Source organism: Schistocerca cancellata, chromosome 7 (assembly GCF_023864275.1).
Source record: "Schistocerca cancellata isolate TAMUIC-IGC-003103 chromosome 7, iqSchCanc2.1, whole genome shotgun sequence".
NCBI lineage: Eukaryota > Metazoa > Arthropoda > Insecta > Orthoptera > Acrididae > Schistocerca > Schistocerca cancellata.
The window spans coordinates 199,962,712-199,988,330 of NC_064632.1; the positions used below are offsets into that span (position 1 = coordinate 199,962,712).

The 25,619-nt window shown below is 44.0% G+C and overlaps 1 protein-coding gene across 1 annotated transcript; it reads left to right on the plus strand.

The window, feature by feature from the left end:
* The first annotated feature begins 213 nt into the window (after positions 1 to 213).
* Positions 214 to 18,219, plus strand: LOC126092699 (forkhead box protein E1-like). Its single transcript, XM_049908422.1, has 2 exons — positions 214 to 303; positions 17,827 to 18,219. Exons 1-2 carry the CDS (start codon positions 214 to 216, stop codon positions 18,217 to 18,219), a joined length of 483 nt encoding a protein of 160 aa, XP_049764379.1.
* Positions 18,220 to 25,619: the final 7,400 nt, after the last annotated feature.

Sequence of the window (25,619 nt, forward strand, 5' to 3'; positions counted from 1 at the left end):
AATCTATCTTTTGCCCTTCATTCATGGTTCCAAGTTAATAAGCAAGGAAAGCGCAAGCTGAGATCGCACGAGAGATGAGAGGAAGGGGTGGTGGTACGGAAGGGAGGGGGGGGGGGCGTCCTCCACAGGAAGCAGCTGAGAAGAAGTAGTAGCCGCTGCTGAAGTGGTCAGTACGAAAGTTGCCTTGAGGGGGAGGTACGCCACGCAGCCTACATGCAAGAAAGTGGCGTGCCGAGAGCTTCCAGCTACCAGGAACTCGGGGCGGCGGCGGCAGCAACAGCAGCCGGCGTTTGTGCAGGCGAGGCGCGTACCGGCGGATCGACTTACCTACTGACCGAGCGCGGGGCTCAATGAGCGACAGCACGTCTGGTGCGGCGCTGTGACACTGCGGCGCCGGCGGTGCTCGCATCGCTCCGTAACGAAGGCCGCCACTCCTTAAGCGCGACGCGAGCGAAGCCACCAGGATGCAACGACCCCGATTCCGTCCTAGCTCGAAACCACAGAAGGTACTGAGGTTGGACGGTCTGTAGGTATGGAGCGAAATCGACATCTAACTCATCCCAAAGGCGTTCCGTTGGTTCAAGACGTAACTCTGGGGAGTCCAGTCCATTTCAGGAATGTTACTGTCCACAAAACATTGCCCCACAGATGCTGCTTCATGGCAGTATGGATGGTCATGCCAACACTATCAATCATAGTCTCTGTTCCTCTACTGTAAGCAGCAGACAATGCTGTCAAATGTGTTCATATAATTCCGCATTTAGCGGTTTCTTTAGAACAATAACCGGACCACACCCTCACTACGAGAAACACCTACGTAGTTTGACGCCGCCTCATTTGTACTTCATTGTCGGTACTACAAATGGTGGCAGGTAACTTTCTCCATTTATTCGCCAAACCCAATTGTGACACGGATCACTCCGAATCACTCGTTTCCATTCATTCGCTATCCAGTGCCGTAGCTCTTTACACCACAAGTGTCGCTGAGCAGTGACTACACAAATATGTGGCTCTTTAGGAGCCGCTCGACCATTTATCCCATTACTTTTTACTCCCTCTATACACTGCGCTGTAGAGAGCAAAAACTTTGGTAGACGACATAAATTGGAATAACTCCAACAAATAATTGAGAACATAGGTTGCAAGTGCTTCTCTGAGATGAATAGTTTGGCACAAAAGACTATTTGTGGCTGGCCGCATCAAACCAATCAGGTGACCCTTGACTCAAAAAAATGGTTCAAATAGCTCAGAGCACTATGGGACTTAACATTTATGGTCATCAGTCCCCTAGAACTTAGAACTAATTAAACCTAACTAACCTAAGGACATCACGCAACACCCAGTCGTCACGAGGCAGAGAAAATCCCTGACCCCGCCGGGGATCGAACCCGGGATTCACTCAAAAACAATAAAAATAAATAAATGAATAAATGCAGAGTCATTGTGGTAGCTGGCTGCTAGTAGAACTTTGGAACTCGCAGGTGATCCCTTCCGCTGATTTCATTAGACTTTTTTACAATCATTTCCGCAATGTCTGACGGTCCCTGTCTGTCAGATCACCAGGTCTACCTGGTCCAGGCTTAGCTGCAGTTCTTCCTTCACGTTTCCGCTTCACAGTCACATTACGAACAGTCGAACTGGGCAGCTTTAGAAGCATTGAAATGCTACTGATCGATTTTCCATGACGATGTCATCCGCATACAGTTGTATTAAATTTTATTTCCCAGTAAAAAGATAACACAACCAGGTTTCAGCAAAACAGTCCCATCTTAAGGTGCACAGAATATCCATACGAGTCAACTAAAAAGGGGGGATAATGTTATGACGGACTAGTAGCAGCCAAGCGTGGACTGCCAAGATCGGGAAACATGTACTGCTGATGACTGGTGTAGCAGTGTGGTTCGGCACTATCCCTGATGACCACCGTCGGCCATTATGGCAGCAGCCTGGGAAGAGGTCCCGTTCTTCTGTTGTTATGGAAACACTCAGCAGTGTGATTCTTGGTGCCATGCTATCGGCGGGATCAGGTATGACTTCCTGTCACAGCGGGCAGTGATTGAGGGAACTCTTGACGGCACAACGGTACGTCACAGACTTCGTGTGTTGTCATGTGTCACCTCTCATTCGACAGTATCGTGGTACAGCGTTTCAACAGGCAACACCCGTCCAAACATGGCGGGTGATAATGAGCTGCTCCCGTAGCTAGCAGAGTCCCCAACTTTGTCCCCGATGGAACATTTGAGAGACCATCTCAGATGACAACTCCGCCCCAGTGCAAGTAGCAGTACCAAGGTCCAGTTACACCAGCTGTCGGCCTTCTTGCCTCAGAAGAGGATACAACAGCTTTATGACAAAAAAATGGCTCTGAGCACTATGGGACTTAACTTCTGAGGTCATCAGTCCCCTAGAACTTAGAACTACTTAAACCTAACTAACCTAAGAACATCACACACATCCTTGCCCGAGGTAGACTGTAGCGCCTAGAACCGCTCGGCCACTCTGGCCGGCTGCTTTATGACATTTTTCCAATCTAATAAGTGCATGCATCCAGTCCATAGGCGGTGCAATGTCATACTTACAACAGCGCTCATACTATAAAGTTCTTTGTTGATTCGACTCGATTTTGCAATCAATGAAATCACATGCCCCTTTAATGCGTGAAGGTTCAAATCGTTTCCTTCTCATCTTCTGGTTGCTTCCACTGCCTTTTTTTCCGGCGGTCTATAATGGGCATCTTACTCTGCTTTGACGAAATACCATTACTTCGCATTCATGCTATCCGATCGGAGACGTACGGACATGTAATGTCACACTGATTCATCGTAAATGTGTATGATATAACTATTACAAAGTTGAAAGAAACATATTAAAAATTATATATAATTACAGCGGCGGAAAAGCACTGCCACATTTTTTATCACCAATGTTCAACAACCATAAATTGCTCATAATGTCTGCGCTCGGGCAAATGAAAATCCTGCTATTAATTTGTACCTGTACCTAATCACATTTTGAAAAGTCTGTCGTATATATTATGGTGACATAACTATAGCATAATGCTGTGTAATCGCGTGACTGTGGGGATCGGCTCTAATTAATATTCCCTGTGCTTCTGTAATTTTCTATAAATAATTTTTTAGGCTTAAACAATGATTTTTAAGGAAGGCATGATATACGCTTGAAATACGTAACTTACTCGAAAAGTTAAGCAAGCAGTTTCTATGAACTCGCGCTTTTCCCGAGCTTGAGCTCTCTCGAGATTAGATTTATGAAATGAACCCAGAGCCGACTGGTTAACGAAAATGAAAAGGAAAGGAAGACAATCACATGAATGGGGTAAATGTATTGTTAGGCGCTCACGAAAGATCGATATCGATTTACAGATGGACCCTCGGCAATAGCATAAACTCTTGAAAATTGCGGAAACGGAATAAGGCTCTTGACACAGCTGTAGAGCGAATGCATAGGTAGCAATTAAGGAATGCTTTTACTAGTTTCTCGGTTGTCTGCGTCGATGACGGTTTGTATTTGTAAAGCGATATAAATTTACCACTCAGCTGTGTTACAGTATCTACTCCGTAATTCATGGTGTAGTATACTACAATCCATTTTAGAATCAGAGAATTTCATATTCACGCGCCTGTTACCGATGCTTTGACCAGTCGGGAAACTACAAGGTGAAACTCCCTTAAACCACAAAACATGAAACCGTATACAGAGGGATTTCTTAGGGCCGTTAGTTACGACATCATTAGGAGAAGTGGGAACCAAATCACCATTCAAGTTGGTTTGTAGCATCCATGATCACTGAGCGACACCATCAGAATTTTGGAAAAATTGCAACATCCACACATTACCAAAGACAAGAAGAGAAGTGCGGGAACTGTCTCGCAATCCCCTTAACATCCCAAGAATCAATGTAGCTACGAAGAATAATACAGGTGTACAGAAGAACGGAAAAGTAAATTAAGCATCTGTTAGGCGATGGTCAATTTGGCTTTAGTATAGGTAAAGGCTACAGAAAGGCAGTTCTGACATTGCGTTTGATAATGGAAGCAAGATGTAAGAAAAATCAAGACAATTTAATAGGATTAGCCAACATAGGAAGGGCGTTCGACAATGTAAAATTTTGCTTAATGCTTTAAATTCTTAGGAAAATAGGTGTAAGATATAGAGAAAGACGGGTCTTCTACAATATATGCAAGAAGAAACAATAAGGATAGCAGACCAGGAACGAAATGCTCGCATTAAAAAGGGTGTAAGACAAAGACGTAGTCATCTGCCGCTACTATACATCGAAAAAAACAATAATGGGAATAAAAGATATTCTCAGCAGCGGGATCAAAATTCTTGGTTAAAAGTTGTCAATAAAAATCACTGATGACATTGCAAGACTGTTCTGAACACAATACTGCGCTACTAGGCGTGGTCCTGTTGGAGGTAGTAATACGTTGCCTTCCTCCGGTCTTTGAACTGATTTACCCAACCAGTTATAGGAACCCCTACAGTTTAGCGTGGATTTCGAGCCACGGTGCACTCGGAATTTTTCAGCTCAAAAAACATTACCAGAGATTAAATGAGTGAAAATCGACATATAAAGACCTAGGATTGGCTGGGGATCGAACCCGAGTTAACTGGATGAGGACCGAGGCCAATTGTCTACGAAAATCTACTTAAAAAGTTTCGAGCACAAGTATTATATGAAGAAACTAGGGATATTCTTCTACACTCTCGTATCACTTCTGTAGGGAGCTCGAAGGGAAGATTAAAATTATCACAGCGTACAAAGAAGCATTTAATGCCAGGTTATCATTCAAAATGGCCGAAAATTTTGTTCCATTTTTTTGGAAGGTATGTGTGTCTAGAATGTTGGGACGAAAAGGTTTTTTAATCCGTGAGTTACAAAAATTGTTCGAAGCGGTGTCACGGCCACTGTGGGACCCCGGCTCAGGTAGAAAATCTGTCGTGCCGTGCTGCACGTTCACAAAATGATTTCCATTGCAGCGTGCATGCAAACATACTCGCCGTAAAAGCTGACGAACAACGCGTGCAGGCTGCCGAACGCAGCCCAACCAGATCGCCTTTTATCTCCAAGAAGAACGAGGGGATTGCTCTCCAGGAACAATACGAGTTAATCGCAGGATTGGTACACGGTCCTGGAATTGCAGACTAGAAGTAAGCAGCGAAAACACTTTTTCTGGTCAAATTTTGGTCAAATTTTGTAGCAACAAAATTTTTCACCGGCCATATTGGATTAGACATTTTGAATTTTGAAAATCTAACTTCAGATTTGTCTTCAGCGACATCAGAAATATCTAATAACATATAGTTTTTATGCAAATTGAAATAACAATACATAAAAACGTTTTACCTAAACTTTAAACTGGTTTTTCTCGAGAAACGTTTTTCAAGCCTGTGAGCAGCATAAGATAACAAGTGTTCAATCTATCAACTTCTACATTGACCCCCGAAAAGTAAACACTTTACTTGGGAGCTTATAGCTATAATACAATAAATTTGTTAATATTAACTATTTTCTGTAAAGCCGTAAAGAGTGAAAAGAACAAAAATCGGGCTCAAAGTTCGAGTTAGCACCCTATCGTTAAACTTACGGTTATTTTATTGTGGTTAGGTATAAGTTCCCATAAATTTAATGTAGTAGCTACTGATGTTATCCATTTTTGATTTCAGATAACTCCTGAGGGGCTACACTGCATGCAGACTGCCTACTTGAAACTCGCAGGCCCTTTATCAAACCATAATTATGGCCCCATTTTGTTCTTTTGTTTCTTTTTTTGTTTTGAAAATCTAAAATAAAGTTCAAAGTATGATCGATAATGATCCCCAAACAGATCATTTGTCTTCTCATTGTTCCAAAAAATTTCCAAACTTTGCCTATTTTTTGTTCATTTGAATGAGAGCCTGTCCTTAAGAAATCTTTCTTCTCGCGCTCAATACGGCATTGGAATGCGAAGAAAATCATGTGGTGTCGTACTAAGTGCCTACTGGCTTGTACTTCAGCGTAGTTAGCAGAATATGTACGTGGATTATATTTCCTTTATTTCATGTCTATAGTCACAATTTTTTTTTAGCAGACTACCGGTTTCGGTCCGTAATGACCATCCTCAGCTCAGTTTTATAAAAATATGTCCTAATACTGGAGCCATAATGGAATCGTCAAATGTTAAACACAATGCCACTATGGCTCCAGTATATTAACGCATGTTTTTATAGAACAGATCTGAAGATGGTCATTATAGACCGAAACCGGTAATCTGATGACAAAAAATATGTGACCATAAATGTGAAGTAAAGGAAATTTCTTGCATATTTCGAGTCACTGTTCGATTCCCGACCATGTCGCAGCTTACGAATGGACGTAGATGTAGGTAGAAATGGTTTAAGAAAATTTCGGAGTCAGAGGGTGGGGGGATTCAAACCGCACTCTTTCCGAAGACGAGATCAGTATCTCAGCAAGGTGTCAGCCGGTTTGGCACGCTCTCTTGAACTGCGTACGAATCGTAAGTTAAGCAACATGTTCCCCTTCATGACATCTGCCTCAGCGGTATTGATTGGTTGCCAGGCAACCTATAACCGTGTCTGACGTGAGAAGGTTGGGCGTCATCCAGAGCGATCAGAATGTAGCTGTCGGCGTGCGGAGGTCGGGGCTGGGTTGCTGCCAGCTGACGCTTGATGGCTCGGCCTCGAAATTAGCTGTCTGGTCCTGTGCAGACTGCGGCGAACGCCATCAGAAAGATACAGATCGAGTTTGGAACAGTTGTGGTTGTAGTTTCGTCGTGTTTTAGATTACTAAGACTCTTAGTCTGGCTGTTCGGAGAAGAGCGTTCCATTCGGGAATACAGCCAATTTATTAAGATGCCGCTCACAACAGACCGCTCCGTGGACAATGTCACCAATTCATACAGTGAGGCAGTACATCTATCGGTCCAGCTGACCGGTTAGAACTACGGCGGAGAAAATACACTTCTCTGCAAAATGAGATAGATAAAGTGCCATAGCATATTAAGAACTCGACAGAAATGAATGATAGGGCGGGAATATGCTGCCAGGTGTACAGGATGGGCGTGTGGGCAGGCGGTGGGCGTTATGAAATGAATAGGATAATTTTTAGATAAAGGCCATTTATTGGCGAAAGGGTTACATAGGCCTAGGGAGGTGAGGGTGAGCCAGAGTGTAGAGTTTGGCGAAACATAGTTCGCGAAGCTACCGAAAGTTGTTGTCTGCTAAAACTGAGTCCACAGTGCCGCAGCACCGGGAAAAGCGGAAAGGTCTCCACTGCTACAGGGCGCGCATCCGACTCGCGGGTAAGAATACAAGACAGCGGGCCCGGTGACGGGCGGCCGGGTATATTCGACGCACCACGCGGCTTCCTCAGCCCTGATTGGTCAGGACCGAGCAAACCGTGCTGGCGGCATGGAACTTTCCAGAGCGTTGCCAGCTAAGCGACTCCTGGGGCTTCCTGTTACTAGACCGTGGGACGAAAGAATTTACAGGCAGCTAACACTGCCGGCCGTGGCTTGGCCGCAATGGGAAAATGAAGTTACCGTTTGGAGGCTCACGTAATAAAGTAAAATCCGTTATTGTCTGGCTCATCCTTTACACAGGAGTCTCCCAGTCGTGCACCAAAAGCTAGACGTCACATGCCATGAAGTCGGCGTCGAATGGGGCTGGACACGTGATACGAGGCAGTCGAAAGAACGGGAAAAGATACTGTGTGTCAATCAGCGAGCAGTTACGGTGTGCCCTCTGACGGTGTCCTTCATTACAACCTGGCCAGGAGACAACATCTGGAGCCGCGCGGGACAATTTAGGTTAAGTAGTGAGTAAGCTTAGGGACTGATGACCTTAGCAGTTAAATCCCATAAGATTTGACGCACATTTGAACATTTGAACAACATCTGGATGTCTCTATAGGGGGAAGAATCATCGGAAACTGGAAGAAAGACGAAGTGTGACGAGTGTAACCCTAGAGTTTTAGTACTCCTCACAGCATTGCTTCACGTGCGTGGGGTGCGTTCCAAACAATAGGCACTGCTGGCCGAAGGAGAAGACGGTCAACTACAGCCGCAGATGTCAGGCAAAAAAATGGCTCTGAGCACTATGGGACTCAACTGCTGTGGCCATAAGTCCCCTAGAACTTAGAACTACTTAAACCTAACTAACCTAAGGACATCACACACATCCACGCCCGAGGCAGGATTCGAAACTGCGACCGTAGCGGTCGTGCGGTTCCAGACTGTAGCGCCTTTAACCGCTCGGCCACTCCGGCCGGCATGGCAGGCAAGATGGAGCTCACGTCTAACAGAAGATGCAATAACAACCACGTTTAACAGGACTACAAGGCACGAAGTCTAAAGCTCCACAGGGGCACGGCGGCCCCATGTGGCTGCTTAGCCCAGCGACCAGTACTTTGCGTGATATATAGTCACATAAGAGTCCAGCGACCATTTTATGAAATTATAAATTTTAAATGCTGCCTTCATGGTCGCTGGAGAAAAACTTTATTCACTTGATGCTTAGAAAACTCAGTTTTCTTTACACATTTTTAGAATATCAAAGGAAGTAAGGTGCATAATACACCCAGTATGGCGTCGTGTGTGAGTCACCAATTTCATACGAGGGGAATGGACAAAGTACCAGCCACACGGGGTGCAGTAAGCCTAATCAACACTCTTCGCACCTGTTTATCCGTTTCGTTATGTTTAGTAAGCTATGCAGAGCTACATAAGAGCAAAAACTGTCTGCGTGAAAGTATACAATAGTAAAAGAAAAAAATTTTTCAGCAAGCGTGGTTCCGCAAAAGAGACATTCGCGAGATAATGACATATGAATGTCTCTAAACTGGTCGTAGGTTGTGTTCCGAAAATGAACAGCATAGAGACAGAAGTGATGACACTTTCTGCAGGACCTGACCATCATTTTGCAGGACAACGCTCAAGCACATACAGTGCAAGCTGTTACTGATTTGTTTGACTGATGGTGCTGATAAGCGCTATACCTCCTACTGCACTCCCCTGACTTAAGCCTCGTGAGTTCAACTCGATTTCTAAACTGAAGGAAACACTTCACGGCATTCGCTTCAGAACTGCTACAAATTCGTCGGGCAATAGACCGCACCGCTCGAACTGTCAAGAGTATCCTACGACTTCCACATCGCTGGCGACGGGTTATACACAACGCTGGTGACTACTCTGAAGGTCAGTGAAGTTTTGAAACACGTTTCTATTTTGTACGAGCTGTAAATAAATAGTTGCCACTATTAAAGCTCCAACCCTCGAAGTTACAACATTAACAAAATATAACACGTATTGCAGTGTTTACGTCCTGCAGATGGTCTAAACTGTAGACCTAAACCGTCTGTCAGCCAAAATAAACATCTGTTACGATCGAGGTTGTTTTACTGAATTTTAATGTTTTACACCGATCGCTGGTCTCACTCCAATCGAAAGAATACTTCATAAAATTTTAAGCGATCATAATGTTTTGGTTCATCAGTGTACGTCAGCGTAGCATGGTCTGATATTTATGTCACCTAGTCCTCCTGAATACCACAAATGGGCTCGTCGAAGTCCCCATTCGACGGACTGAACACCGTCGACAGTGTCGCACTCCCTTACTCTGCGTAGGTTAATCCAGGATACTACCGCAAATTCTGCTGAGCAGAAACGTTACGTTCCACCGCTCTCTCCTTTGCCGCCAAAATATTGGTTGTGAAAATTTCTTCTGCCACGCAGGCGAGCGTCAGCTAACGTATCTACGGAGGTTTGGTAGATGTCGTAAAACCACACATATTGCAGTATTCTGCATTTTAAGCTGACAAATACTGGGTAAATGCCGCACTGACAATAATTTTTTATTAATATGTATTGTAACGACTTCTCACGCATTAGGAAAAAATGACGAAGCTTCCGCCATATCACGCTGTATCGTGATGTCAGCATAAACTGCTGCATTCTGTGGTAAACGCATCGCAAGTGGTCACATCCAGTATTTAGTAATTTTTCAATACTTGAGTGATGTCATACACAATAAGCTTCCCATGTTCTTCACTGGCGAACACAGTGACAGTTTAGTAGTTCGGATAAGTCATCGATGTTGATATATCTGTGCTGTTTAGAATGCGTGCGAATCTAAACTGCGCAAACATTACGAAAATACGCATATAATATGCAGTACTTTGTTCTCCACTCGTCAGTCTTCTCTGTGGTAGTCACTAAGCGAATACAGAAATAGCACAGGGACATACTTTTTAAAATCTGTGCAGGGTGTACTTTGTAGTGATGTTCCTGATGAAATCTTCCATCACAAAGAGCGCGCTTTGCAATTTTCCGTAAGGAGCTGACCGCGGCAGACAACGTGTCACATGACACATCAAACTGCTAATGTCATTTGTCAAGCTAATGAAAAGCAGTGACGAGTAACTGCGTTACAATAAGGTCAGTACACGACGTCTGTCACATTCAAAACTTATACGAAGGTTCCAAAATAATCACATAGCGTAGGCAGTTCAAAAATAGAGGACACAGTAATACATCAAGACGGTAGGCAGGGATGAAGTTTGTCACCGACACTTTAACATCTATATTGAGGAGCTCATAATAAAATGAAAGAATGAAGTAAATGAAAGTATAAAACTGAAAAGAAACTGTTACCTAAAGCTGTGCTACATGCAGACAACGTAGTCTTAATACAGAATAATGAAGCGAAATTACAACATACCGTGTATAGATTATATGAAGTAAGAAGACAATGCTACAATCTGAAAATATGTACCACTAAAACTGAAGTTGTAGCTCATTACGGAAAACACTAATCCGATCAAAAATTTTTATTGCAGACAAGGCTCTGGAACAAGTTCTGGTTTTACATATTTCGGTTTTGATTTCACTTTGAATAACTGTACAATATAAAAACAATAAATGTCGGCACATAAGAGGAACTGTAAAATCTTAAAGAACAAGGCGAGGAACGACACAAATTAAAGTTCTACGAAACAGTAGCTGTGCCTGCCTAGCTTTATGGCAGTAAACTTTGGAAAAGAGAGAGAAAGAAAGAGAGAAAGCGGAATACAATTGGCTAAAATAAGATTTCTAGCATCTGTGAAAGGTTTCACAAAGAGGGATCTTATAAGAAATAAGAATATACGAGAATGTGAAACATTTAACTTAAACTACGAAATGGAAGAATATAGGGAGAAGTGGAGGCACCGTCGTAAACGTGTGGATGAAGACTGAATTCGAGTGATTGTAAATAACTAGAAGCCCTCACGAAAAATTCAGAATACCGAGAAAAATATGGTCTTAAATTTCAAGTTAGAACAGTCATATTGCCAAAACCTCGAAGTGAAGAAGAAGAAGACACAACATGTGTTAAAATAGGGAAACGACGGCTCTGAAAGCCGCCAGTAGCCAAAATTGTCTATTAGGTTCAAAAATGGTTCAAATGGCTCTGAGCACTATGGGACTTAATATCTCAGGTCATCAGTCCCCTAGAACTTAGTACTACTGAAACCTAACTGACCTAAGGACATCACACACATCCATGCCAGAGGCAGGATTCGGACCTGCGTCCGTAGCGGTCGCGCGGTTCCAGATTGAAGCGCCTAGAACCTCTCGGCCACACCGGCCGGCTGTCTATTGGGAATAGGCAATTATTGCACATTATAGAATGTCAGAGAGACCGCACAAAGACTGTGTGATCGTTGTAGCGAGGTACACGCATTTCATGACTCGTCGTTGAACAATTACTTGGGGGAGCCAGTTTGTATAACGGTATCAGAGAGGAATAAAGAAACAGTAACAGAACATTTTAGGACGCCACGTTTGTTGACCTGAATGCGAGAACGTATGTAGAAAATCGTCATACGCTTGCGAGTGCCACTGGAAAGTTAATGTACTTTCACCGATGATGTGCTACACTGGGCCGGCCGGGGTGGCCGTGCGGTTCTAGGCGCTACAGTCTGGAACCGCGTGACCGCTACGGTCGCAGGTTCGAATCCTCCCTCGGGCATAGATGTGTGTGATGTCCTTAGGTTAGTTAGGTTTAAGTAGTTCTAAGTTCTAGGGGACTGATGACCTTAGAAGTTAAGTCCCATAGTGCTCAGAGCCTTTTGAACCATTTTTTGCTACCCTGGTGGCTCATTGGAAAGCAACTCTAGTAGGTGATTGGTAGAAGGTAGCGTATCGGCTGGCTGTTGCCTGTGCCACTCTGACTGGTAGGCAAACTCTCCTTTGTGGTGTCACCGCCAGACACCACACTTGCTAGGTGGTAGCTTTTAAATCGGCCGCGGTCCGCTAGTATACGACGGACCCGCGTGTCGCCACTGTCAGTGATTGCAGACAGAGCGCCGCCACACGGCAGGTCTAGAGCGACGTCTTAGCACTCGCCCCAGTTGTACAGACGACTTGCTAGCGAAGTTACACTGACAAATACGCTCTCATTTGCCGAGACGATAGTTAGCATAGCTTTCAGCTACGTCATTTGCTACGACCTAGCAAGGCGCCATTTATCCTTTGCTATGTATCTGATGAAGCATGAACCATCTGACCGATGTACATCAATTATGGAATAAAGTTAAGTATTACTTCAACTACGTACTTTATTTGCTACTATATTTTCCGTTAACTGTTCCAGACCTCACGCCAGTCTGCGTGAGCTTGCACGCGTGCATTTCGGCCTCCTCTAGTAACACGGTGTTGGCTCTTCTGCCAACACTACATCCTTGGTGATTGGAAGGCAGTAGCAAATCGGCAACTTGTATCAAGGGGGGTGGTGTTTCCGGGTAGTGGTCGAAACGTCGACTGTTTAGTTGTTTTAGTAGTTACAATGAGGCGGCCCACTACCCGAAATTATTTTATCCAACATTTTAAACGGGTTTGTGCGCCGACGACACAACTTATGCATCACTGCAAAGTACGTAGTAAAGTAAGTTCTATTGCTTCGCATATTAAATTTTCCCTTTTTCACTGAACTTCACTCACAGATTGTATAACGAATTCTCACGTGCCCCTACGAGGGCTGTAGTTACGACTTTTTCTCCATAGCCCCTAACAGAGCAAAGTCTCTGCACCTGAAGAAAATTCGCAAATTCAGCACTAATGTTCCTTTCCTGCAATTTTTCTGAATTTTTTTTTTAAGTTTTAGCTTACTACGAGATATTTCAGAATTTCTGCTATCCTCCCTCCCTTGTTAGGCAAGCCTGTCATCAGTAAAGTTCCTGAAATGTGCCCCTGAACTTTTATCCTTCTCCTGAAATTTCGACAACAGACCTACCATACTGGGACTGTTCTTTGCTGAAATAAGAAAGAATTTGGTTACGCTTTCATTACCGAAACTTATTGATCAATAAACATTGCACCGGGATGGATCTAATATGCAAGCTTTCACCATTCACACTGCCCTTCCTGTCATAACAGAGTATTCTCTGTGAATAAGGGACACAGCAACAAGCAGTTACATTTGCACAATCCACAGAGATACAGGTAAGCCATCTGACATAGCTCAAGTGTGCTATACATTAGATCAGAGGCAAGAACAACAGCAATGGCGCTAGGCATTCATAGACCACTGATTTCTGCAACTCTCCGAGGCGGTAATCATCAATAGTCACATAATGCAAGTTAGATCATAAAACGCAGTGTCATCTGTTGTCAAAAGCGCCGATAAACAACGCGTCACATCGCGTAGCATTTCCTTACCAAGTAAGCTGCATTTTTATCCGGGTATTAGACCCGTATGCAGATGAATCATAGGCCACAGCCGCGGCGATAATTCGTTTACGACGGTCATGTCTGATTTCCTACACCCATCCGTACAGCGCCTCTAATGACACAGTTGTACACTACGTTTCACACAATCATCCTCGTAAGGGGAAACTAGATCATGTAGCGGCATGTTGAGAAGAAAAAGTCGCACCGATAGCTGCATTTCCGTCAACATTCTCAGTAAACAACAGCTTGTAACAGTGTGTTCTCTGTCAGCAATAGGAGAAACTTCCAATAAAAAGAGACGCTTCTAATCCCGTTGTTGCACAACACACTTTAAATTTTAAGTTTTAAAATTTGTGGGATGTACTTTTCAATTTATAAATATTTAGCAGCTCTGCATTTGTTTTTAGCTTGTATTTGGCTTAATGAATATGTATAGTGCATAGGTACGATAATTTTCTCGGTTTAACTTAATCATAGATCCTTGTCCAGCAACTCCGCTCTCGAGCTATAGCGACAGTTTGTAAGCATCGTCATGTGTGTGGCGCTCTCTTGTATTTGCGTAGCTATACTGCTGTCTTTTGAGTTCCCACTATCGAGATCACGTTTCGTGATGGTAACGTGTATCTTTACGCGCGTACGATGGTACGTGCTGTTCACTGTAACGGGTCAATATTTGTGTTATTCTGTATGACTTTTGACGCTCGTATTGTAAAGTCAGAACATAAGTACAAGTGTCCATGAGCTCCCAAATTTAATCTTTTGGCTTCCAGTAGGACAAACATAGGGCATTTCTGACTTGTTACTTACATGTGTTTCCTGCATGTTTACGCCTGAAAATGGCTGCATAAACTGAAGCTAGGTATATATACAACACATGCCAGAATTCCACTGATAGAATTTTGTAGGTTGTTCAGGGATACTGAAACGAATGCAATGATCGTATGGCTTTGATGGCCGGGAGACCCACCTGGGGAAGTTCGGCTGCCCAGTTGCATGTCTTTTAAGTTGGAGCCACATTGGGCGACTTGCGTGTCGATGATGACGATGAAATGACGATGAGGACAACACAGCCCCCTGTCCGGGAGCGGCGAAACTCCGCTACCTGGTCGGAAATCGAATACGGACCCGCTTCATGGCAATCAGACGCGTTGACTACTGAGCAAAGCGGGTGGACTCAGGGCCATTTTCTGAGTATAAGAGACTGATGTTCTGCTAAGGTTCGATTGCATTTCGTTTCATTTCTCATCTCCATTTATCTTTGTGTCTGTACTGCATTGAAAATATCTGCACATTAGTATAAAAGTCAAAGGTCTGCTCTGTGAGTCTTTTCCGGAAGCATACTTGTCCCATTCACCCACAGCACTTGCTGTTGGCAAACAGTAGTTCCGATTGTCTCTTCGCCCTTAGGCTTGAATTCAGTACTGTTCAGTTTTGTTAGTTGAATCTTAACAGTGGCACACAGCAGTGTGATAGCTTTATTGATAGAGTGGGCCAACATGCACCTCCTCTATGGGTTCACTGAATACAATGGAAGAAAAGCACAACGACGCAATGATGACTCATTCCCACAGTGATGGCAACCACGCCACAGTAGTTTCGCATTTGAGGGGTGTTGTATTACTCTCTGTTTCGTTTTGTACGTTTTGGTGACAGCAAATTGTAGGCCTCTTTCATTGTTGTGAAGATATTTTCACAAAATCAGTGGCACTGGAGTAACAAACCAATAAATCGTGGTTAGGTTATGATGTTTCAACGAACCACTGGAGAAAACGGGTGCCTTATACTACTCAAAAATATCCCTGTGTGACGTGACCAACAAGAGATCCTAATAAAATCAGAGCTACGCTGTTGGTGGAAAAATATGACCTTCATTTAAAACCGAGCAGAGTTTGTGAGCCACTGTATGCAACTGTTGACAAACAACTTTTTTTTGTGAGGGTCTAGGTTTTAGTGCGAAGTTGTCCAGTTACCTCGTCTTATGGAGCTGCATACGTCGAAAACACGTATCATCATAACTGCAAATGTTTTCATTTCAGCATATAATGAGCGACGCGAAGTAATGAGAGATTCAGAAATATGGCATCATGAAACTAACAGAAGTTACTGTAATGTAGTTTATTCACAGGGAGCCAGCTTCGGTCAAGCCACGAATTAATACTACAACAGATACTACATCAGGTTAAAGAAAGGGTCGTTGGCGTACAATACGTAACTGATGTCAGTTGCTGCATTTGTTACAAATACGTGTCTGTGTTACATAACACGTTTTTTGTTAGTCAACAAGTAAAAAACTGGACACTCCATTGCAGTGGTATCATGCGCAGGTGACAGATGCTGCAACAGGAACAATTACGTATTTGACACGAAAAAACCGCCTTTAAAAGATAAATTAAAACAATTATCTGTGTCAGTCACTTTTATATTATCCCACGACGTGTTATCTTCAGGTTACATTCCAGCAGATAGAAGCCTGACGGTCGTCATAAATGCAAATTTTCATCTTTAGATGGGAAACGAACACAAGACAACAACAAATGAAACAACTCTATTTTTATATTGTTTCATGTCTGTGAGCCATCTAAAGAGAAGTATATTTATGACTATCATCACGGTTGTTTCTGATGGAATATATTCGCAATGAAATTCTAAATAGACAGGTAGATATAACAAGAAAACAAAAATTTAAAGATCCTCATCAAGATGGAGTGTAAGCCCTGGAAACGCCTCTTGGGATAAAATAAAAGTGGCTGACAGAGACAACTGCTTTATCTTTAATGCCACAAACAGCAGCAATTTCCTGAGCACAGTGCAACATGGCCAATACAAGGTTAAATGGCGATCCTTTAACTTGATCTATGTTGTTAATACGTGATGGTCGGCTGACCGAGCTTGTTGGCTGTGTATAAATAAGTGTGGGCGAGTGGTCAGCATTCAGGGATATGACATGAACGAGCATTCGAAGCAAAAAATATGTCTAATAAACACTGGCTCTAAAATGTTCATCTTAAAAGTTATGAGCACTTATTCATTTTTTATCTCAATATCTTCTGCTGTAAGTTCTTTGCTATCCATCTTTTTAAGGGTAGTAGTATGAACGATAACAAGGAAAAAAGTCCCGTGAACTTCGACTCTAAAGTGCATACCTTAAGAGCTATGAGCACTTGTTCGTCTTCGCTAATGTGAAACACATCTCTTCTGCTGAACAAGAGATCATGGCTCTTAACGTATATATTTTAAAGCTCATAATTACGTAGGCTTCCGTGGCCGGTGTCACGATGATTAAAATTCTTCTGGATGTTGTAGCGCGACATTGTCCTGAGTAGGACCTTTGCAATGAGGTCGAAATATTTGTTTTAAGTTTGTAGTTAAGTTGGCATGCTTTAGAGCGCTTGTTTCCTACCCTTTTTTGCTTCGAGTGACCGTTCCTTTCATAGGTATGGATACTGACCATTCCTTCTGGGACACCCTGTATACACTACAACAACTCTTGGTAGTTTCGTGATGGTGGTCTTTAAATACATTGAAGCTGTACAGCTGTTTACAGAAAATATTTCGGAGATACCAAACTCGTAAATATCGTCGAAGTTCAGATGGCTCTGAGCACTATGGGACTTAATTCTGAGGTCATCAGTCCCCTAGAACTTAGAACTACTTAAACCCAACTAACCTAAGGTCACCACACACATCCACGCCCGAGGCAGGATTCGAACCTGCGACCGTAGCGGTCGCGCGGTTCCAGACTGTAGCGCCTAGAACCGCTCGGCCACTCCGACCGTCTATTCTCGAAGTGAGACGCACTTGACGAGACAGGGAAGACCACGTTCTGACAAGACACGTGACTACACCGAAGATGCAACAAGTGTCAAAACAGTGTGCTCGCACTGGACTCACCTGCGGGGTGACGGCGGCAGGGGAGCTCGGCCGGAGGCGGCGGCGACGGCGAGGAGGCGGCGTGGTCAGCGGGCGGCGCGCGGCGGCATCGGCACGGCACGCCTGCAGACACGGCCTGTCTCGTCTTGACACGACCCTGCGCGGCGACGCACGGACCGCTAACTAGATGCGGCGCGGGCCGGCGTGCCGCTGTTAAAACACCCAGCTTTCCGGCGGCCGCTTCGCTTTCTTTTTTCCCCGTCTGCGGCCCCCACCACCGGCGTGCGTCACGGCCGCCCGCAGCCCGCCACTCGCCACTCGCGCCTACTCCGCTACTCGGCCGGCGGCTGCTGCCGGCTGCCGGCTGCTGGCTGCTACTCCTGCCGGCGACTCGGCCAGAATGCCTAATGCCCGCGCCGCGCCGCACCGTGCCAGTTCTGCGTCCGCCCGGCCTTCAGCCGGCCGTAGACCCGCGACGTGCGTTACGGTTGGCTCGGGGCTCTGTCACGGCCAAGGACCCACCGCCCTCGCCGGCTCCCACGCCTCCGCCGTGCCGATGCATGCGACGCCTCTGACCTTCCGCGATGAGCGTTGCTGTACGGTGCGGTGCAGCCACTGAGGACAGAAAATGTAAACGGCTAAGCAGGAACGGCTAGAGGACAAATGCGACTCTACAGAAGAGTGTACACTGACGAGCCAAAACATTATGACCATCGACCACCGCCCGGCTGAAATCCTCCTGCTGGCGTTGCGGTCACGTGACACGAGAACGTAAGGTAAAGAGGGAGGAGTGGGGAGTCATTACAGCGAAGCTAGGGGCCGCAAACCCGGAAATCCATTAATACACTACTGGCCATTATAATTGCTACACCAAGAAGAATTGCAGATGATAAACGGGTATTCATTGGACAAATATATTATACTAGAACCGACATATGTTACATTTTCACACAATTTGGGTGCATACATCCTGAGAAGTCACTACCCAGAACAACCACCTCTGGGTGTAATAACGGCCTTGATACGCCTGGGCATGCAGTCAAACAGAGCTTGGATGGCGTGTACAGGTACAGCTGCCCATGCAGATTCAACACAATACCACAGTTCATCAAGAGTAGTGACTGGCGTATTGTGACGAGCCAGTTGCTCGGCCACCATTGACCAGATGTTTTCAGTTGGTGAGAGATCTGGAGAATGTGCTGGCCAGGGCAGCAGTCGAACATTTTCTGTATCCAGAAAGGCCCGTACAGGACCTGCAGCATGCGGTCGTGAATTATCCTGCTGAAATGTAGGGTTTCGCAGGGACGAATGAAAGGTAGAGCCCCGGGTGTAACACATTTGAAATGCAATGTCCACTGTTCAAAGTGCCGTCAATGCGAACAAGAGGTGACCGAGACATGTAACCAATGGCACCCCATACCATCACCCCGGGTGATACGCCAATATGGCGATGACGAATACACGCTTCCAATGTGCGTTCACCGCGATGTCGCCAAACACGGATGCGACCATCATGATGCTGTAAACAGAACCCGGATTCATCCGAAAAAATGACGTTTTGTCATTCGTGAACCTAGCTTCGTCGTTGAGTACACCATCGCAAGCTCTCCTGTCGGTGATGCAGCGTCAAGGGTGACCGCAGCCATGGTCTCCGAGCCGATAGTCCATGCAGCTGCAAACGTCGTCGAACTGTTCGTGCAGATGGTTGTTGTCTTGCAAACGTCCCCATCTGTTGACTCAGGGATCGAGACGTGGCTGCACGATCTGTTACTGCCATGCGGATAAGATGCCTGTTATCTCGACTGCTAGTGATACGAGGCCGTTGGGATCCAGCACGGCGTTCCGTATTACCCTCCTGAACCCACCGATTCCATATTCTGCTAATAGTCATTGGATCTCGCGATACGATAAACCACAATCGCGATAGGCTACAATCCGACCTTTATCAATGTCGGAAACGTGGTGGTACGCATTTCTCCTCCTCACAACAACGTTTCACCAGGCAACGCCGGTCAACTACTGTTTGTGTATGAGAAATCGGTTGGGAACTTTCGTCATGTCAGCACGTTGTAGGTGTCGCCTCCGGCTCCAATCTTGAGTGAATGCTCTGAAAAGCTAATCATTTGCATATCGCAGCATCTTCTTCCTGTCGGTTAAATTTCGCGTCTGTAGCACGTCATCTTCGTGGTGTAGCAATTTTAATGGTCAGCAGTGTTAAGCGATTTTGACGAAGAACACATTGTTGTGGCACTGCGGCTGGAAACGAGAACCTGAAACGGCGAAGCTAGTCGCTTGTTGGCGTACTACTGTCGTGAGCACGGATGAAGGATGGTGAAACAGCGAGCAGGCCGTATGGTATTGGATGACCGCGTCTCGTCACGAAACGTAGAGATCGGATAATCCCCCATTGTGTAATGTAGGATTGGCAGCGATCTGTGGCAGATCTGAAAGAGTAAAATGCTAGTGCAGGCACAGATGTTTCAGAGCACACTGTTCAGAGGCGATTGTTAGACATGGAGCTTTACGTCACTCAACCCCCACGTGTAACTGTATTGATCCAGCAACGTTGTCTGTTGTTACTGCAATGGCCAGAGCATCATTGAGTTTTCATCGTGGGTCGATGATTGGGTCCTTACACGCTATCATCCAGGCGAATGGCTGCACGAATCATGGACCGCATCATAGATACAGGCCGGTGAGGGTAGAATTATGCTGTAGGGTACATTCAATTAGGCTTCCATGGGATCTATGGTGGTAATCGAAGGCATCATGACGGCAGTGAACTAAGTGAACATTATTGCTGACCACCTGCATCGCTTCGTGCTACGGCGATAACATCTTCCAACACGAAAACTGTAGGTGTTGCAAGGTTGGAATAGCGGTGCAGTGGTTTGACGGGCATTATAGTGAACTCATAGTGATATCTGGCCAGCAGATAAGTATGATCTGTAACTAATGGAACACACATCGGGTGCCAGCGGTGAGCCCGAAAACCACCATCTCGTAATTTGTGGGAACTGCTTGACCTGTACGTAGACGTCTTGTGCCACATGCTTCTATAATCCTGTAAAGGTCTTGTAGAATCCAGGCCAAGCGGAATCTCTATTGTATTGTGTTTGGAAAGAGGAACAACACGTTATTAAACAGATGGTCATAATGTTTAAGCTTATCAGTGTATAACTAGGGGAATGGTAGATACCATACACAGGAAAGTTCAAGAGGTCTCGGGGGAAAAGAGCTGTGTGAATACCAAGTGCTCAGATGGAAACCCATTCCTAGGCAAAGAAGGAAAAGCTGAAAGGTAGAACGTTATTCAAAGAGGGGTTTACAAGGGAAATGAACTCGAAGGCATTATTATAGAAATATATTTTCGGGAGTATATCGAGAAACTGTGATAGGTCCGTTACTGTTCACAATGTGCTTATACATAAACGATCTAGCAGAGTGGTTCCCAGCCTTTTTAGTTGTGCAGGCCGCCTACTCTGTAAAAAAAAAAAAAAAAAAAAAAAAAACCTTCAGGTCGAGCAAATAAATATACAAGAAAAATATAAACACAGCCTTTTTACTTATGCGGACCATCTATTACGTAAAAAAACGTTATATAGTGTTGCCAACAGTTAAATTGAGCTCCCCACCAGTTTCAAGTGCAAAAACCACCAAAAAACCACTAACAAAAATGCCCTACTCTCATAATCGCTAAATTTTTTTAAGTGTTATGAAAGAAAACAATAAGTATACTGGTAATTAGTTTCTTTATTATTAAGCAATAAAATATAAATCATGAAATGAACATACAATAAATAAATCAGCAATTCAAGGTCAGAAACATATAAAAAGCTCTATACCGACAGCTACTTATTTAAATGAATTCGTCTTCTTCAGATGAATCGTTTTTGTCTCTATCATTATCATTATCGGCGTTTTAAGACTGATACGATTCTTTACGACGTTAATTGGAATTTCATATTTGTTGCAGCATTTTCCTTCCAACCTCAAACCACAGCGTCTTCTTAATACAGCAGTTAAAAGGTGCAGTTAAAAGATTTAACTTCATTCTATTTCTCTGCTTGTTTTTTGTTACATCCATATTGCTAAATAATCTCTCAACATCGGCATTGGAATGAGGCAGTATTGGGAGAGTAATCGCAAAAGTCGCTAATTCCTCAAGTCTGTATTTCCCTTGGGCATCTTTGAAATGCAATACTTCATTCCAAAATTTTTTTGTATCTTTGGTCTGGTTCCAGTTCAGCAAATGGATTTGTCGCCACTGATCATCCACTCTTGCTATAAATTCTACACTTTTATTGAACTGAGCCATCATATCAATTAGATTTTCTTTGTCTTTGTCTTTGTCTTTGTCTTGGTCAACACTTAATCCGGAATTTTTTTTTCACCAACGTCAAATTTTCTGGTAACCTGTTTTATATTTCTTTAATCAGACTTACTGTAAATGTTATGCACCGATTACTCAACATTTCTTCGTCTTCCCGTCGTAATCCCTTTTGTGTCATTTCAATCAACCGCTTTTTCAAAGCGGAATCCCAGATAACATCTTCGATCGAAGAACTCACGAATATTTTGGGTAAAAATATTTTTATTTGCAGGTAAGCAAATAAAGACTTGCATAATTCGCAGTCATGCATACTAGTATACGTGGAGTCGACAGTTTGCGAAAGGTAATTAATCACAGTCATGAAAAAAACATCGAATAAGTCCAGCTGCACCGAACTAAGTCTGTCAGGGTGGTGTGGTCTGTGTCTTTTATTGATTCTGTTTATTTCAATTAATATTGGATATAAAAATGAAATACATGCGCAATTAATCTCGTTCGCATACACAGTGTGCAATAACTCTGCCATCTGACACCTTTCGCGCACTTTAGCTACGGAAAAATGTGTTTTTTGCTGTGACCATTGCTTGTATATTCTTGATACAGCTGATTCTATTGATAACCACCTTGTCTGACACGCTTGAATTATTTTTAACGGTTTCTGTCCATGGTTGATGGTTTTGTCTAGCACCTTATAAAGAGACTGTCTGGAAGAGGAGCGACTAAACTAATCATATGTCTCTTTAATTAAAACTCCAAATTTCTCGGTAAAAATTCTTTTGCAGCATCTGAAACAGCAAGTTGCAAGGAATGGCACAAGCAACGTACTAAAATCTGGTGTGGTACCTCTTCTTTCAGTTTCGTAAATACTTCATTATTTACCCCAGCCATGACAGAGGCATTATCTGTACCACTGCCCATTAAATTTTCTCGGCGCAAATTGAATCGTTGAAGTGCCTTCTTTATAGCAGAGACAATAGTTTCAGCATTACACTCGTGCAGTTCAGCAATGTCAAGGTATGTAGATAATATTTCTTTGTGTAATTTACTGCAATAAAAAATTTAAGTACAGCAGTACCAGTATTTTTATCAGTTAATCAGCTAAATGGTTGATCTTTGCAATCTTGTTTTAGAACGTCAGTGAAATGCAGTGTTAACATGGTTTTTTTTTTTTTTTTTTTTTTTTTGTAACTGAAACGCACTTACTTCGGTGGTTCGTTGCAGCCGGACTTATTCGATATCTTTTTCATGACTGTGATTAATTACCTTTCCCAAATGGTCGACTCCATGTATACTAATATGCATGGCTGTGAATTATGCAAGTCTTGCTTCTTCCTTTTTTCTATTCCCAAACCAGTCGGTGTGGCCGAGCGGTTCTAGGCGCTTCAGTCTCTAACCGCGCGGCAGCTACGGTCGGAGGTCGAATCCTGCCTCGGGCATGGAGGTATGTGATGTCCTGAGGTTAGTTAGGTTTAAGTAGTTCTAAGTTCTAGGGGCCTGATGACCTCAGATGTTAAGTCCCATAGTGCTCAGAGCCATCTGAACCATGTTTTCTATTCCCAATGGGCTCTGACTTAGGCTGCATAGTAACAACGTGCAACAATTTACTTAGTCAAAGAGTGGTCGAAGATGTAAAACCGATCTAATCAATTAAAAAATGTTGCTCACCTTTTTATTTTGTAGATGCTTCTTTGACATCCCATGAGACTTAAAATCTCCATAGTGACTCCTTAAAACTGTCCCACAAAATTTGGACTGACCCGTGTACTTTCAATAACTAGAAGTCAGTCTTTTAAATGTGGGTTTTGAAGCCAAAAATCCCGAAGCTTTTGCGTATATTGCGATTTCGACATTGTATTGTATTGAACTGGGGACCCAGAAACGACGGAGAGGCTTCGTCCCCGCCGTAGCCCTCAGTGGTTCACAAACCCACTCACCCCACTGCCACCCCACACCGAACCCAGGGTTATTGTGCTGTTCGGCCCCCAGTGGAATGTTTGCGTGGTAGTTTAATTATGGTACACGCGTACGTGGAGACAGTGTTTGCGCAGCAATCGCCTACTAGTGTAACTGAGGCGGAATAGGGAGAACCAGCCCGCATTCGCCAAGGCAGATGGAAAACCACCTTGAAAACCATCCACAGACTGGCCGGCACACCGGACCTCGACATTAATCCGCTGGGCGGATTCGTGCCGGGGACCGGCAGCCTTCCCACCCGGAAAACAAAGCGTTAGAGCGCACGCCTAACCGAGCGTGTTGGTTTCGGCATAGTTTACACATATGAAGTCGTGAAATAATACCATACACTGAGAATCACAATTGTATAGTGTACACTACGAACACCGGCAGTCGAGTTACTTTTTCTACGCATCTGACGTGACCCACTCTGCGTGAGCCAACAAGCGCTTAATGGTTATTCAAAGCGACAATGAAATAAGTGAGCACCAATTGTTTGAAACCGGTTGCTGCACTCCCTGCCTCTGTGCAAGCTGCCTTCGCTCGTGAAATGAACTATAGCTAGGTGCGACTAAATACTGTCCATTCTACAGGGAATCCCCACATGTAATCTATCGAGTGTGATGGTTCGTTTCATGTCACATTGTAATGCTCAGTGTTGTCTTCGCAGTAAAATTTAAATACTCCTGAAATCAAATACACTAGAAATAACATATTTCGAAACATATAAATAGCTTAGTGGTTGAGAGATCGCATTTTCAGTAACTGAAACTGAATTCTACTAAACCATTATAAAATCCATCAGCCACTAGAAGCAATATTTCGACACTAAATGGAGGGTAGAAACCACCAGTTTTAGTGGAAAATCCACTAAGTTGTCGATACGTCCTTACAGGTCGAGCAAATAAATATACAAGAAAAATATAAACACACTTATTATATATATACAGGGTGAGTCACCTAACGTTACCGCTGGATATATTTCGTAAACCACATCAAATACTGACGAATCGATTCCACAGACCGAACGTGAGGAGAGGGGCTAGTGTAATTGGTTAATACAAACCATAAAAAAATGCACGGAAGTTTGTTTCTTAACACAAACCTACGTTTGTTTAAATGGAACCCCGTTAGTTTTGTTAGCACATCTGAACATATAAGTAAACACGTAATCAGGGCCGTTTGTTACATTGTAAAACGTTGATTACATCCGGAGATATTGTAACCTAAAGTTGACGCTTGAGTACCACTCCTCCGCTGTTCGATCGTGTGTATCGGAGAGCACCGAATTACGTAGGGATCCAAAGGGAACGGTGATGGACCTTAGGTACAGAAACGACTGGAACAGCACATTACGTCCACATGCTAACACCTTTTTATTGGTCTTTTTCACTGACGCACATGTACATTACCATGAGGGGTGAGGTACACGTACACATGTGGTTTCCGTTTTCAATTACGGAGTGGAATTGAGTGTGTCCCGACATGTCAGGCCAATAGATGTTCAATGTGGTGGCCATCATTTGCTGCACACAATTGCAATCTCTGGCGTAATGAATATCGTACACGCCGCAGTACACCTGGTGTAATGTCGCCGCAGGCTGCCACAACACGTTGTTTCATATACTCTGGGGTTGTAGGCACATCACGGTACACATTCTCCTTTAAAATACCCCGCAGAAAGAAGTCCAGAGGTGTAAGATCAGGAGAACGGGCTGGCCAATTTATGCGTC

Excerpts from the sequence above, each read along its gene's own strand:
- LOC126092699 (XM_049908422.1), top strand. The coding sequence starts at position 214 with ATGCAAGAAAGTGGCGTGCCGAGAGCTTCCAGCTACCAGGAACTCGGG. Across the intron at positions 304-17,826 it reads CCGGCGTTTGTGCAGGCGAG|CTTTCCGGCGGCCGCTTCGC; the intron begins GCGCGTACCGGC and ends TAAAACACCCAG.